Raw genomic sequence first — 16,661 nt, 5'->3', positions numbered from 1 at the left:
GAACCTGCCTGCCACTCTAGAAGATGTAAGAGACATGTGTTCGATTCCTGAGTCGGGAGGATCCCCTAGAAGAGGGCATGGCAACCCGCTCTAGAATTCTTGACTAGAGAATCCCATGGACAAAGGAGCCTTGCAGGCTATGGTCCATGGGGTCACAAAGAGTCAGACATGACTGAAGCAACTTAGCATACATGCACAGCCTAAAATCAAGATGTCAGCAAGACTGTGTTTCTTTCTGAAGGCTGTAAAGAAGAGCTTGGTTTTTGGCCTTTACCAGCTTCCAGAAGCTGTCCACGCATCCCTTGACTCACGGCCAATGATGTTAGACTGAGTCTTTCTTACGTTGCCATTTCTCTAGTTCTCTCTCTCCCCTGCCTCCTTCTACTTATAAGAGCACTTGTGATGATATATGTCTCACTTGGATAATTCAGAATAAACTACATCTCAAGGTCAGTTAATGAGTAACCTTAATTCCCTTTTGCCAGGTAACAGACATTCTCATGGGTCCTGGATTAGGGCGTGAACATTTTGGGAGAGTGGGCATGATTCTGTATCTGTACTGTTATACTGGTACACAATAAAAGTCAATCAATGGTCCCTGTTTATTATCAGTACTCCTGATCTGTTCTTTCTCAAGTGTAAGATTAGGTACTGGCCTTCGTTCTTCAAATGCAGGACCAAAGCCTCAGCTCTGGTAGACTTTAGAAAGCCTGTCCTTGACTGTCTCAGGGGGCAGGGATGTGGCCAGACCCCACCTGGAGGGTTGTGTCTGGCCTAGGAGGTACATTGTAAGTGGATGTAAGTGGTTTGAAGTGCTGCAACCAGGGTGGTCAGGAACTTGAGGAAGAGAAAATTATGGGAAAGCTGGTGGGTAGGGAAGGAATTAGGCTTCAGGTATTGCAAGTGTGTCATGATTGAGAACATGCCCCGTACATAGGTAGAGCTGGGTTCCTATCCCAGTTCAGTCACTCACCAGCTGCCCGGCTTTGGGCAAATGACCTCCCCTCTCTGATCTCCAGTTTTTTGTCTATGAAAAGGAATAATAATAGTATCTATGTCGTGAAAGTGTTTGGAGTGGTCAGTGAGATAATGCATGTGAGATGTCTAGTGTGTTACCTGGTGCTATTCCATGGGGTAGAAAAATAACCAGTGAGTAGAAGCCACAGGGAGAATTTAGTCTCATCATAAAGGAGGAGCTTTGTAATAGTGAAAGCTGTCCAGTGGCAAGACGATGAGATGTGTGAAATCATAAGCTCCCCTTCATCACACCAGTTCAGATTTTGACTGGACATCAGCCTGTGGATCAACAACAGCAAAGCCACCTGAATGCTTTCTAAAAAGTCCACAGGTCTAGGACTCAACCGATGTGCTGAACTGGGATAGTCAGGGATGGGGCTTAGAGATCTGTGTTTCCTTAAAAAAAAAAAAAAAGCACCCAGGAGCACTGATGGTCCAGGACAGGTGACAAGATGATGGGTTCCCTGAGCTCACATTGCCTTTTTTCTCCACTAGGGTCATACTCCTCTCTCTGCTTTCCTTCTCCGGGAGCTAGACTCGTATGTCCCATAAGTTGCCAGGGCCTGGGCAGAGATGAAAATATTTTTGTGTCCATCACTCTGCAGACATCCCTAGAGAGGATGTAGCCAAAGGACCCTAGACTCAAAGGCAGAGTACAACACAGGATTTCATTTTGCTGCAAGACCAGCTGGTTCAAGCCCCAGCTCAGCTGCTTCTGAACTTGGGCGAGCTACAGAATTTCCATGTCTGAGATGAAATAAGTCCTTCCCAGTAGAGGAGGTCATAAAGAAATCAGTTAATAGATGTGAAAATATTTTGTAAACTATGCAATTGTTAAGTTGTGACTATTTTTAATTTATTTATTTTGGCTGCACGGGTCTTCATTGCTGCTGCTGGGCTTTCCCTAGCTGTGGCGAGCCGAGGGCTACCCTCTAGTTGTGGCTTTGGGGCTCTAGAGTGCAGCTCAATAGTTGTGGCTGCATGAATTTAGTTGCTCTGTGACATGTGGTATCCTCCTGGACCAGGGATCAAACCTATGTCCCTGGCCTTGGCAGGCAGATTCTTAACCGCTGGACCACCAGGGAAGGCCTTACTAAGTTACTGTTAACTTATGTGTTTATAAGTTCAATGGATAAAATGTTGGTTATTATTTATAATTCAAAAGAAGAATGAAAAGAGAAGAGCCTACAAGGAACTTTCTTTGGGAAGTTAAACTGTGTGAGAGTACTTTGCAGTTATGGGCATGGGAACACAGAGGCAGATAAAACCCGGGTATTTCTTTCTTGGGGCCCATGAGATCACTCTCGGGCTAACCTGGGCTACCCAGAAACCCCACCAATTTTGTCTCATCTGAAGAAGACATTTGCTGCTGTTGCTGCTGTTCAGCCACTCAGTTGGGTCCGACTCTTTGTGGCCCCGTGAACTGTAACCCACCAGGCTCCTCTGTCCATGGGATTCTCTAGGCAAGAGTACTGGAGGGGATTGCCATTTCCTTCTCTAGAGGATCTTCTTAAAGTGTTTTTTCAAGTCTAAGGTGCACACAAAAAAGCACATAGACTTTAAATCACCAGCTTAATTAATTTTCATAAATTGAACACACATGTGAAACTAGCCTCCGAATAAAAAAGGAAAGTAGAAAAAGAATATCGGTAGCCTTAAGAAACCCTGCTGAGGCCACAGAATTTGAACGCAGTGACTTCAGAACTGACTGGTGCAAAACTCACACCCAATGTTCTGGCCTCCCCTCCTTTTATTTGGCTTCTGGATGTGGTTTTGGTCAGGAGCTGTGTCTGGCGATTTTCCCTCAGCAAGTCCTGTTCTCTGGGAGAGATCTGAGAAGATCCTTCACACTGAGGTGTCGGTGAATGCCTTTCCTTTGATTTCTAGCTTTCATCTGGTCTCCTGCAGGGATATAAAGGGGCAGGTCTCTCTTGAGGAGGATTTTCAAGGTCTCTGGGAGCCAGGAGTGGGTGATTTTGAAGAGCAATGAAAAACCTTAAAGAAATCCTAAAGTGTCACCCCTCTGGCCTTTCGATTCCCTGCCCTGGTCATTTACATGGTCATGATGGTGACTTGTCTTCTTGCTTATTCCTGACACCACGTTTCAAGATTGGGTGCCTGGAGAGAAAAGGTCTGTGAACAGACAGGCCCCTCTGTTCACAGAAGACTGCATTGAAGAAAAGCAATGGTGAGGTGTGACCAAAACGCCCAGAAAGCCTTAGCTACTGGACGCCCTGCCCAGTTTCTCCTGGTGCCTGAAAGCTGTGCAGCTCATTAAGCTACTTAGTCAACATATAAGCCACTCCCATGTCTGGGGGACTGATTGGGAAGGCCCAGTTTGGGGAGCTTCTGGGGCCAAAGGAGGAACTTCCCAGGCCTCTGGGCCAAATCCAGAGCTCTGTTAATCAAGGGAGTGCCTTGAAATCAGTCCCATTGGGAAAGGAATAAATGTCCAGGCTCTTTGGTTGAAGGATCACATTTTTGAGAATCGAGATTTAGGGATGTTGATCTTGGCAATGGAGTCTTGAGAAATGGAATATTTCCTGCCGTATCAGTAAACAAGGATGTCATAGTCACCAGCAATTGCAGCCACCACTAATGGTGAGGTGGTGAACCCTGAGGAAACTCAGGAAAGAAAGAATACCTCCTACCTAGCAGCCATCAGTGGAGAAGGAAATGGCAACCCACTCCAGTATTCTTGCCTGGAGAATCCCAGAGATGGAGAAGCCTGGTGGGCTGCCATCTATGGGGTTGCACAGAGTTGGACATGACTGAAGCGACTTAGCATGCATGTATGCATGCATGCTTTGGAGAAGGAAATGGCAACCCACTCCAGTATTCTTGCCTGGAGAATCCCAGGGACAGAGGAGCCTGGTGGGCTGCCGTCAGTGGGGTCGCACAGAGTCGGACACGACTGGCACGACTTAGCAGCAGCAACAGCAGCAGCAGCCATCAGACCGCAGCCACTCCCTACTGTAAGCCCTGGAAAAACTCAGGATGTGAAAAATGCCAGAATCCAGCCCCAGCTAGCTGAGGGGCATGTCAAAGGAATGATTTCAGTGAGCCGAGACTCTTGCATCTTCCCAAACATAGAAAAGCTCTTGTTGTTTAGTTGCTAAGTTGTGTTGGACTCTTTGTGACCTCGTGGACCACAGCGCACCAGGTTCCTCTGTCCTCCAGTAACTCCCAGAGTTTGCTTAAATTCATATTCATTGAGTCAGTGATGCTATCTAACCATCTCATCCTCTGTCGTCCCCTTCTCCTCCTCCCCTCAATCTTTCCCAGCATCAGGGTCTTTTCCAATGAATCAGCTCTTTGCATCAGATGGCCAAAGTATTGGAGCTTCAGCCTCAGTATCAGTCCTTCCAAAGGATAGTCAGTCCTTCCAATGAATATTCCAATGATTTCCGTTAGGATTGACTGGTTTGATCTCCTTGCTGTCCAAGGGACTCTCAAGAGTCTTTTCCAGAACCACAGTTCAAAAGCATCAATTTGAAAAATGCTAAATTTCTTAATTTGGGATATCTGGCTTCCTTTACTTAATACTAATCTTTTGATGTTCAGACTACCTGCCTTTTCTTGCAAAACTTCTGTACAAGCTGACTCCTCCCCTCATCTTCTCAGCAGTTCTCTCAGGGTTACTTGAGGTGCTGTCTCCCAGCCTTAAGTTCTAAAAATCCCCACCAAATAAAACATAACTCTCAACTTTGAGCTTCTGAATATTTTTTGAGTCCACAGTCCTAATGTATCTTCCCATGTCCTCATCAGTTTTCCCTGAAGGCCTCATTAGCTGAGGTTCATGGCACCACATTCCCCAAGAATGCTGGGAGCAGTGAGGCCACCACGCTTGGGCAGGGCAACTGGATCAAAACCACCAGCAAGGAAGGGCCAGCCCTTGAGTGGTGCTGACCTGCCCTTCCTACCTCCCACTGGTTTTTCTAATGTGAGTATTTGTACTTCTGTTCTCTTTTCCCTCCTCCTCACAGATTTCTTAGTCTTTTAGAACACTACCATCTAGAATGGAGTATCACACAGAACCTGTGACTAGAACATATTTTCTTGTCTAATCACCCATTCATTCATTCGTTTCTAAACATACAATGATTGAGTGTCTCCTATATGCCAGGAACAACACTGAGTGTGGGAAAGACAGAATCAAGTAAGTCAAGATCTTGCCTTAATCTTAGTCTAGTGGGGGAAAAGACAAGTAAATTGTGATAAGTACCTTGAGAGAGGTAAGCTGCAGGAAGAACATCCAAAAAGAAAACTCGGGAATCAACAAAGACTTCCCGAGGGAAGTCATAGCAGAATTGAATTTTGAGGAGGAAATAAAGATGAGTCTACAAAGGCTGGGTCAGAGGGTGTGGGAAAGAGGACACTTTAGCAGAAGAGACAGTTTGCCTCAAGGCAAACTAACTGGGGCCAGGTTCCCTGTGGCTCACACCTGGAGCCCATGCCCCATGAATTGCCTCCTTTTATTGGACTAATATGAAGTTTTCAAATTTATTTTCATGTTATTCAGTGAACCAGAGCCAGAGGGAGTGGCATTTACTTCAGAATCGGCATGCCTCTGGGGATTGGGCTGGCCAGTGTGGCCAATGTGTTCCTAGGCCATGGCTCAATCTTTATTTTTAGAAGGAGCTCCCAGTTTGGGACGATCAAACACCTCCACCCCAGTCTGTCACTTGGGCCTGGAGATTCACTGTTCCTTGGTGTCTTATTTCTGTTTTGGGTGATGAACCTTTCTGGAGATGGGTGATTCCATTGGGTCAAGGCTGACTCAAGTCTCTACCCTGGGGAGGACCTTACAAAAGTCCAGAGGTTTTATACTTAAGGATGTTCTCCTGATGCTCTTCCAGAGGTGATCCAGGCCAGTTCACAGTGTGGAGCTTACAGCCCTGGGAACTTCCCAGGCTCCCACCCACTTGGGCCTCCTTCTGGTACTTTCTTTTTGTAAAAAGCACAAACACCATTTGTTGCTATAGTGACGTACTAAAACTCACTGGTAGCTAAGCTATCTGAGTGGTCATTTTGTACCATTTTAGGCATTTAAGACAAGGAAAGGAAGCTTGATAGAATGTTGATTTTGCGTTAAATACTGTGCTTTCATAAGTACCATCTATTTTCTTCGGCTCCAAAATCACAGTGGACGGTGACTGCTGCCATGAAATTAAAAGACGCTTGCTCCTTGCAAGAAAAGCTATGACAAACCCGGACAGTATATTAAAAAGCAGAGACATCACTTTGCCGACAAAGGTCCATATAGTCAAAGCTATGGTTTTTTCAGTAGTCATATACAGATGTGAGAGTTGGATCATAAAGAAGGTTGAACGCCAAAGAATTGATGCTTTCAAACTGTGGTGTTGGAGAAGATTCTTGAGAGTCCCTTGGATAGCAAGGAGATCAAACCAGTCAATCCTAAAGTAAATAAACCCTGAATACTCACTGGAAGCTCCAATACTTTAGCCACCTGATGCGAAGAGCTGGCTCATTGGAAAAGACCCTGATGCTGGGAAAGATTTAAGGCAGGAGAAGAAGGGGACAACAGAGGATAAGATGGTTGGATGGCATTACCAATTCAATGGACGTGAGTTTGAGCAAGCTCTGGGAGATAGTGAAGGAGAGGGAAGCCTGGTGTGCTGCAGTCCATGGGGTCTCAAAGAGTCAGACAGGACTTAGCGGCTGAACAACAACAAAACATCTTACTGAAGGTTCTATAATGACCAGTGAGTTGAACGTTATCGTTCTAGAGATGAAGTGAATGCCTTGTCCCAGCCATAACTGGAAAGGGTAGATTTTAACCAAGAATCTGATGACCATGTAATTATGTAGTTGCATTCTGCCAGGGTCCCTTCTGTCAGCTGCTAATCAGAGCTAGTGTTTTTGACTTTTGGTTCTCAGCAGAATGAGTGTCATTTTATTTATTCCTTCATGGTTTTTTCTCCTAGTACTTCTTTTTTTTTTAATTAAAAAAATTTTAATTTATTTTTTTATTGGAGGATAAGTGCTCTACAGTGTTGTGTTGGTTTCTGCCATACAACAAAGTGAATCAGCTGAAGTTACACATATATCCCCTCTCTCTTGAGCCTCTCTGCCACCCCACCACCTACCCATCCTGGCCCTCTAGGTCATCACAGAGCACCAAGCTGAATTCCCTGTTCTATACGGCTGCTTCCCATTATATATTTTACATACGGTAGTGTGCGTGTATGTATGTGTGTGTGTGTGTATAAATTTATGTGTGTGTGTGCTTAGTTGCTCAGTCGTGTCCAACTCTGTGCAACCCCATGGACTGTAGCCCACCAGGCCTCTCTGTCCACGGGGATTCTCCAGGCAGCAGTACTGGAGTGGGCTGCCTCTGCTGTTTTCTCAGTTCATCCCACTCTCCCCTTCCCCTCCCTGTGTCCACAGTCCATTGTCTATGTCTGCGTCTCTATTCCTGCCTTGCAAATAGGTTCATCTGGACCATTTTTTCTAGATTCCATATAGATGCATTAATATCCAATATTTGTTTTTCTCCTTCTGACTTACTTCATTCTGTATAACAGTCTCTAGGTTCATCCATGTCACTATAACTGACTCAAATTAGTTCCTTTTTCTGGCTGAGTAATATTCCATTGTATATATATCTCCTACTACTTCCTGTGTGAGAACACCTGAAGCCCCAACTGACTCTATTTGCCATTTATGTCATTAGCCAGTTTGGGCCCCTTGGCCTGGAAAGTGATTTTTAAAAATTCATTTTTTTTATCTTGATTGGCTGTGAATGAGATAGGTGACCTTTCAGTGATTCGATGGTGAATTTGGCAATTGGCTGGACAAATGCCAGTTCACCTGTTGGACTATATTCCCAGAACATTGATCTGCCCCTTTGAGAAGTCTAGACTAAGAATTGGTCAGACATGAGAGGGTATTAAGATGATTCCTGTGTCTGAATTATACACTGAATTTGACCTCAAACTCAGTGTTAGTAGCTCTAGAAAAACATGCTTATGTGGCAGAGATAGGAAAGGAGAAAACTGAGGTAAAGACATTAAGCAATGGTTGTTGTTAACACTGGTTTGTCTCTTATCTGTAAGTCACCCATAAGGTCTAAGCTCATTCAGTCCTGAATAGAATAGAATGGAGGCTGCCTCTCTGGAACTGAAGGCTATTAATTACCACCTTGTACCCCAGGAGAATGAGAGAATCACAGAATTTTAGAGCGATAGAGAATTTCTGATTCAGCCCTCTTACTTTACAAATTAAGAGCCTGGGACCTAAAATATAAAAAATCTGCCAAAATTGATACCTAAACCCCACTGGTATTTCATTTCAAGAGTGTGTTTTTATCATTTCGTAGTGCTTTACTCTGCTGTCTGCTGATTATGAACAAGTAAATTTACATCCATCCGATACTGTTTCTGACACAGCCAGTTAGTAGCACCCTGGAGTTAGAACCCAGACCTCCTGACTTCCCATCTCATGTTGCCTAGTAGGTCCAATCCCATCATGATTTGGGATAATTGTAAACTGTGCTCCTTAGCCAGACCCTCTGATAGTCAAGAAGCTTAAGATGTATCATTTGTGAAGTCTGGTGTTCACTGGCAGGCAGGGCTTTTCCAGCAAGTATGTGATCTAGGAAATGGACACAGTGAACAGAAAGGGACTGAAGGAGATTTAGAGGCTGTGAACCTCTAGGTTTCATTTATTCTCAGGATCAATGAGGACACAGCATCTGTCAGAGAGATTCTGACTTCTTGGTTAGTGAGCATCCTTGACATGGTTAAACCCAGTCTTACAGGATCTAGAATGGGTGAAGGGAGTGGTTGTTGGAAATTCCCAACTGTTTTAGAGTTCCTGTCCCTTTCCCTATGGGGTGGTGTTCTTTAAGGAGCCAGGGAGTTCCCAGATGTGGGACAATCACAACTGTAACCACAGTTTTGTGGTGTTCAGAGCTGACAGCACTGGTATTTCCGGCATTCTTCTCCAAAGACCTTGGCCACCTTGGGGGAAAGCCCCCTCAACAAACACTGTTTCTGTTCTTGAGGGTCTAACCTAGTGTCTCCCATTAGGGCAGTTTCTGGACCCTGTCTTTTCTGCGCCTCTGAGGTCTTTGATTTGGGCCCCAGAGGGTGGGAGGGGTGGTGTTCATGGCAGATCTCACATCTTCCAGATAAAAACACACCAGTTGCTTTTAGGTTCCCTGGAGAACATTCTGTTGTCACCTCATTGAACCAGCGTAGGAGGAAAAAGAGAATTCAGTGCCAGTTAAGTTGACGCAGAAGCGTGCAGGCAGGAAATCTGTATCCAACACCACATCTAATGAGCCCATCATTAGAGGCTCTTGGCAGAGTGAGGGAAAACAAACGCAAATGAAAAACAGGTTCAACACTTAGTACCGGCCCCATTACACGCTCCCTTTGAATTCACAGAGGCTGTTCTGCACGTTAAGCTGAGCTTGCCTTTGAAACAGAACTCACGTGGATTTGCATGAGAAAGAACAGGCCAGCAACTGACTGCAAAATTAACAGCTGTTTAAATAGTTCAGGGGAGGAGCTAAGGCAGAAAGAAGTTACAGGCTCATTGTTCAGGTCTGGATTATCCAAGAAGCTCTTCCATCACATGGCCTTACTTTGTTGGCCAGTGGAGAGAGATCTGGTGGAACTGGCTTATGGAACTTTCCAGTTAAGGAATTGCATTGCTAAATCTTCCATCCAGAAGGTACTCAAGTAGAAATAGAGGTGATGAACACTTTGGGGAGAGCATCAGGCTTGATGGATTTGGTAGAACCAAGCCATCACACTTGGGCTTTCACAGTCCTTATTGCTTGGTTCTCTCTGCATAGCCACAAGTTGTAGGGATGGAGTGTTAATATAAGGATAAGTATGTGCACTTGTATTAACTTATTGTGTTTATCCAACAGACTTCCCAGATCAGGCCTTGCCTTTCCTGTTCATTGCCAGGGTAGCAAATCTTCAGGCTGCTGTGACCTCAACCTTCCTCCTGTGTCCAACTCACGTTTCTCTGGAATTCATTTCTCTTGAAGCTGGGACAGTCATTGAAATCTACCATATTCACGATGATAATGAGATGTAGCATTACCGCCTTGACTTTTGTTTGAATCTGTGTCTGTGCTAAAAACCAACATGTGGACACCAGAATTGGCATCTGGTGGGAGCTTCAGGCGCTAGTTTGGACAAATACATTCCTAAATTGTGTATATTTCATTTATTTTGCTAAGCTCTGGACAAATTGCATTCTTAATTTAGGAGACCCCTCATTCCTCCAGGTTTCTGGTCAAATGCCCTTTATGACAGAAGCTCTCCTTTCCTGACCAGCTGATGTAAAATAGCTCTGTCTTCTTTCTGTGTGTCAGCCTCTTCCTAGCATATTACCTCCACTTGAAATATATTTTTCCATTTATTTGCTCTCCACTAAAATGTGCATCCTGCGGGAGCAAGGGCTTTGTCTCTTCTGTCTATTGTGTTATTGTAGCACCTGTAACAGCATGGGGCCTGTAACATATGCCCAGTAGGAACTTGTGGAATAAATGCAGAATGGTGAGAGGGTTGCTTGGGGGTATGCTGCCAGCTACTGTAGAAGGACCTGGTTCCCAAGAGGGGCACAGTGCCCTGTGTAGCTGCTTTCCAGTTCATAGTTTCTTTGAACAAACATTTATCAAGTGCTTGGGGCCAGGTGTTAAAGAACACAGTTCTGCTCTCAGGGTTTGAAGAGTGGTGGAGGATGTAGATGTTTAAATTAAATCCATCCTTTAAGGTCCAGCTCTGGTATCAGTCCCTTCTGGGAACCTTTCTTTAACTTTCTTCTTCTTCCCCAAAGCCAGGTTAGGCACCATTCTTAGCAGGTCCCATAGCATCCTGTACAGGATCTTATCATGGCCCGTATGTAAGGAGACAAGTACCAGATCCTGTGCGTTGTGTTCCGCATACGAGCTCCTTAAGGCCAAGGATTATACCTTACTCATTACTGACTGTTGTGTCTGACACACAGAGTCCTCAGTAAATACCAGGTATCCTTGTTATCCCTGTTGCTAGGCGCATTCAGTAACCAGCATCCACATAACTGGGGATGTGTGTAAAGTCATATGAAAAACTGTATCTGTTCCAGGGATATAATGTACACCATGATAAATATAATAACACTGCTGTATATTATATATGAAAGTTGTTGAGAGTAAATCCTAAAGGTTCTCATCACAAGGAAAAATTTGTTTTCTATTTCTTTAATTTTGTACATATATGAGATGATGGATGTTTTCTAAACTTACTGTGATAATCATTTCACATTGTATATAAATCAAATTTTTATGCTGCTTACCTTAAACTTATACAGTGCTGTGTGTCATTTATATCTCAGTAAAACTAGAAGGAAAAAACCCTACAACCATATGAAGGAATAAAATGATTGCTGTTATTCAGCTGCTAAGTTGGGTCTTACTCTTTGCTACCCCATGGCCTGGCATATGCCAGGCCTTCCTGTCCCTTGCTGTCTCCCTGAGTTTGCCCAAGTTCATGTCCATTGAATCGGTGATGCTGTCCAACCCTAAAGATGATTAGAAATGGTAAATACAAAATAAAAACAGAGTAGTATATCTCTTCTTCTGAGGATATATAAGACTTAGAAGCAGTTCTATATTGTGCCGTACCATGTCCTTTAATCTTATGTTCTATAATATTCTCCATTTCAAGCTCTCTTTGTGTTCTTGGGGGGTGTAGGGATCACTTAGACTTGTCAAGGATTTTTACAAAGAGATCTTGGCAGACTCCCTGCATCCCCAGAGGCAAGCAGAGGCCCTGATGCACTTTAACGATGATTTTCTACACGCAGATGTTAGAAGCTCCTCCGAGCCTGGAGCACATGTTTAATTCCAAGTGGGCAAGTCACAGGCATCCTCTCAATAAATACTTGTGGGTTCATGAGATTTTGATGCTGCCACTTTGATGTGGCTGTTTTGATTCGGGGCTTCAGGGATGTTTTGCCATGGCTTAAAAGACAAATCATTAAACAAATAGAGATTTTGTGCGACTCAGAAGGTTGGCCAACAGGCATCCAACCACACTGCTTGATGGGGTGTGGACGTTAACCTAATATTTGTGTGTTTTTACTTGGACGTGGCTGTTTTGATGCCTGATGCTTTCATTACGTCGTATGGATCTTGCCAGAATGTCTGGTTTAAATATTTGATAGTCTCACTGAAATACCAACCATGATTCTAACTTCAGTGGCAGGAGGGCTTCAAATGAAACAGAAGGCAGGGGATTATGCTCTCGAGGCGCTCATAGAGTATTTTGCCAAGGGCTGGCTAATGAATGCATTCACCATTTCAGAACACGTACGGCCGCCATTATTATTGGCAATTTCCCGGTTTACAGCTTCAGATTATTGGCTAGAGAAGTGTTTAAAAATATAAAAAGATCCTAATGCAAGCATGGAAATATGGTCCATCCATGTTAAAAAGATCGTTTTGATCATTTTCCCTGCTGTGCTGTAAAAAGAACTTTTCTGTCTGTTTTATTTGGTGGTGGGAGGAAATGGCAGGCTCCTCCGAAGGCAATGGCAACCCACTCCAGTGTTCCTGCGTGGAGGATCCCAGGGATGGGAGAGCCTGGTGGGCTGCCGTCTATGGGGTTGCACAGAGTCAGACACGACTGAAGCAACTTAGCAGCAGCAGCTGCAAGAAGACGAAGACGCTTTTCTTTGACTAATGTTTTCGTCTGAGCGTTCTACCAGACCTTGCTACATTACTCCTAATTTTAAAATATTTTAGAAGCAAGTACATTAAACAGCTTGTTAAGAAAAAGTAAGTCATTGTACTGGGTCCCTGGTCTTGACTCTGAGAGTCCAGAAGCTAAGCTTGGTATCTTGAAAGAAACAAAGAGAAGTCGCTCAGTCGTGTCCACCTCTTTGCCACCCCATGGACTGTAGCCACCAGGCTCCTCCCTCCACAGGATTTTCCAGGCAAGAGTACTGGAGTGGGTTGCTGTTTCCTTCTCCAAAGATTGTTTCCACCCAGTTTTGAACTGGGGACTTTTCACATGTTAGGCAAACGTGATAACCACTACACTATGGAAACCGTATGGCTATATGTCCCTAATGTTGTCTTGAATGGTGGTGCAACTGCATGGGTCCCCTAAGTTAAATGTCACACTTGTCATGAATATTCCCTGGAGAAAGGAATCACATGTACTGGCTGCCTGACATACATCATCATGTTTAACTTCCACAAGGTAGGCCTCGAACCTTTCTTTCCTTTCTCTTTTTTTTTTCAGAGAACATTTCTTTATTTATGGGTATGTCAGGTGTTAGTTAATGGTACGAGGACTCTTCCTTGCAGCCATACGGGCTCCTCTCCAGTTGTGGTCTGCGAGCTCCAGAGTGCCTTGGCTCTGTAGTTTGCAGTACACAGGCTCTCTGGTTGAGACCCTGGGCTCAGTAGTTTCGGTATGTGGACTTGGTCGCCTCATGGCACATGGGATCTTAATTCCCCAGCCAGGGATCAAACCCATTCCCCCTGAGCTGGAAGGCAGATTATTAATCACTGGACCACCAGGGAAGTCCCGAGCCCTTCTTTCTATAAACCACACAGCTAGCAAGTGATAGAGTCATGATTTGAACCCAGGCTCTCTGATTCCAAAATCCACACTATTGCCAGTATAACCAGTGATTTCAAACCACTGGCCTGCAGGTTGGTGTTGACTCCAAAGGAATGTCTCTCCAGTCTGTGGTGGGAATATCTGGGTAAGGGTGACACCTGTTTATCTTGAAGAAACACATGTGTGCTAAGGTGAATCAGTCATGTCCAGCTCTTTGCAACCCTGTGGACCACAGGCCACCAGGCTCCTCTGACCATGGGATTCTCCAGGCAAGAATACTGGAGTGGGTTGCCATGCCCTCTTCCAGGGGATCTTCCTAACCCAGGGATCGAACCGGCATCTCTTAGGGTCTACCTGCATCGTCAGGCAGGTTCTTTACCACTAGTGCCACCTGGAAATAGTTGTTTATTCAGAGACTGTGACTTGTCTTTCAAGGTGTTAAAGATCGGGTTTTCTTTGGTCACATGATGGTAGTTGTAAATGACAGCTAACAGAAATGCCCTAAGATGTCAAAGTAAAAAAAAAAAATTGGCCTCCCTGTGTTGGTCCCCAAGCTTAAACTTGAAATCTTATTGGCCCAGGAAATGACATAGCTGGAAAAAAGAGACAATCTACTCATTGTCCTGGCAGAGTCTTTGATGGCTGACTTAGCAGAGCTTGGGTTCACGTGGGGTTTTTCTGGAAGGGGACTGGGATGCATCTGCAGTTGGTGGTAATCACAGGCTGCTTAAAGAGATGCTCCTTTGACACTGAGGAGCATGACTCTTGGGCAGCTCAGAGGAGTCCCGATAATGCAAGTGACCTTTTAAAAAACACAATGGAATCATTTTTTTTTTTAAACTAGAAAAATCACCTTTTCCAAAAGAGAGGTAGAACTTGGACTACTAGCATGTCTGAGTTTTCCATGCCCAGGATGGGGAAGACTGGAGCTCAGAGGCATTTAATTTAGCAGTGACTCAGGCTGTTACTTTCCTGACCTTAGATGATTACGAAGTCATCTTTTTGTTCTTGATACAAGAATGAAAGGGCTCAGATTTTGGAGCCAGACATATCTGAGCAAATTACTCTCTGTGAAATGGGGCAGGGACACTTGCCTTGGAGAGTTACCATGGGACTCTAGGGAGAACCTTCCACTGCCTTTCCTGCGATGATTCAAGATAACAGGGATAAAAACACTTAGCTTGTTGGCATTTGGTGTGTCCTGCTCACATGTGAACTATCATTCAGGGCACCCTGAGTTTCTTTGACTTTTTACTTCCCTGCCAGTGATTCCAGAATCCCAGCTGTGCCCGGGGAGGCTGTTTCACCTCCTACATCCCGAGCCCCTCAAACTGCAGAGGGGCAGTGCCCAGCAGACTCTAACCACTGCCTTCACTTCTGTTTCAGTGCCAACAACATGCCCAAGCAGGTGGAAGTACGGATGCACGACAGCCACCTGAGTGCGGAGGAGCCAAAGCCGCGGCATCTGGGGCTGCGCTTGTGCGACAAGCTGGGGAAGAACCTCCTGCTCACCCTGACCGTGTTCGGTAGGAGACAGGTGGCCCCACCCACTCCTCCGCCCCGGGTCTCTCCTGGCTCTGTGTGGAAGCTGGTTCTGGCAGCGGGCACTCTAACCCAGAAAGCAAGCCACATGTGCTGCCTAACCCCACCTTTGCCCTGGCACAGCTGCCTCAGTGAGACTCTTTTCCCTTTCACCTGCCCCAGCCATGTTTTCCTCCTTGGGGTTCTAGTGGATCTCAGATTCCAGTGAGCATGACCGGTTTCTGTGGATAAATGAGCATGCAGATTCCCGGGTCCTGCTCACAGACTGTGCTGTGGGCCATTTGCATGAGACCTTGGAATCTGCATCTTAAGCCTTCTGTGCATGTGTGTGTGTGTGTGTGTGTGCTCAGCTGCTTCACTCGTGTCCAGCCCTTTGTGACAATATGGACAGTAGCCCGCCAGGCTCCTCTGTCCATGGGATTTTCCAGGCAAGAATACTGGAGTGGGTTGCCATGCTCTCCTCCAGGGGATCTTCCTCACCCAGGGATCCAACCCACGTCTCCTATACCTTGGGCATGGCAGGCAGATTCTTTACCACTAAGCCACCAGGGAAGCCCCTTAAACCTTCTAGGTGATTCCAAAGCAGATGATCAGTATTCCACATTTAGAGAAGTACCTGCATCTTGATAAAGGCAACAGTTGCCAAAACCTCACCAACAAGACTCCAAGGATTCACATTCTCCATGCACCTCATTAACTTAGATTCAGTTAACACAGTAGCTAACAAGGTCAGTGTGGAAGAGGCTTGTCCTGAAGCTTTGATCTGCTCCAGCTCCACCTCAGAAGTCTTGCTTCTCTGCTTCAGGTCTCACCCAGGTGCTGGTTGTATTTTTTGTGTGACTGTTGATATAGACTTGGCCTTGGGTTTTCAACCAGGATTTATTGAAAATGGGGGAAATTGCAGTTTCTTGTACTGAAACGCCTTCTCCTTTGAGTCAGTCTCCTTGGATGTCAGTGGACTACAGTCAGGAGTGGACATTTGCCCCAGCTCAGTTCACTGAATAGAAGAAAACCGCAGACGTGGTAGGGTTTTCCAAGGGTTACCCTTCACAGAAGGGATGAAATTTCATTCGTCCTAAGTTTTAAAAAAGTGTGCTCTTCACTTGTGAAGAAAAAAATACCAGATTTCCGGCCGTGTTACTTACTCTCTTTGCATCTCTGGAGTTAATCCCATAGCCATATACCTAGGACGCCCCTGCCTCTCTCCCTGACTCTAGTCATGCTTATAATCCCATTTGTGGTTTCCACAAGGGTGGCTTATGTTAGCCACCAGTTTGGAGTGATCCAAGGTTTTGTTGTGGAATCCTTGAGTATGCAAAGCGAAAGGCTCCTGGTAGCATTTCTGCTCAAATTGTTTCCTCCCAAATCTTATATTTTTAGACACCCTCCTTCATCTCCCTTAAGATCAACATGTTTCAGGATTATGTATCAGGACATAGAAGTCAAATACAAAGCTCTTTGAGGATGAGCCATGGGGAAATGACTGGAAGTAGAAAAAAGAAAACT

General features: G+C 45.0%; 1 protein-coding gene and 1 non-coding gene across 4 annotated transcripts in view; one reads left to right on the top strand and one right to left on the bottom strand.

The window, feature by feature from the left end:
* SLC1A2 (solute carrier family 1 member 2) overlaps window positions 1-16,661 on the top strand; it is a 104,270-nt gene that overhangs the window by 31,509 nt on the left and 56,100 nt on the right. For all 3 annotated transcript variants that reach the window (XM_068988264.1, XM_068988262.1, XM_068988263.1), the window contains exon 2: window positions 15,000-15,139. In XM_068988264.1, the coding sequence (XP_068844365.1) occupies window positions 15,000-15,139 (140 nt within the window). The remainder of the gene's footprint in view (window positions 1-14,999; window positions 15,140-16,661) is intronic.
* Window positions 13,021-13,093, bottom strand: TRNAV-AAC (transfer RNA valine (anticodon AAC)). Its single transcript has one exon. It is a non-coding gene; the product is annotated as a tRNA-Val (tRNA).

This window comes from Capricornis sumatraensis, chromosome 16 (assembly GCF_032405125.1).
Source record: "Capricornis sumatraensis isolate serow.1 chromosome 16, serow.2, whole genome shotgun sequence".
Classification (NCBI taxonomy): Eukaryota; Metazoa; Chordata; class Mammalia; order Artiodactyla; family Bovidae; genus Capricornis; species Capricornis sumatraensis.
Note: the sequence above shows the minus strand (reverse complement) of the source record. Positions and strands in the feature narration are given on the sequence as shown.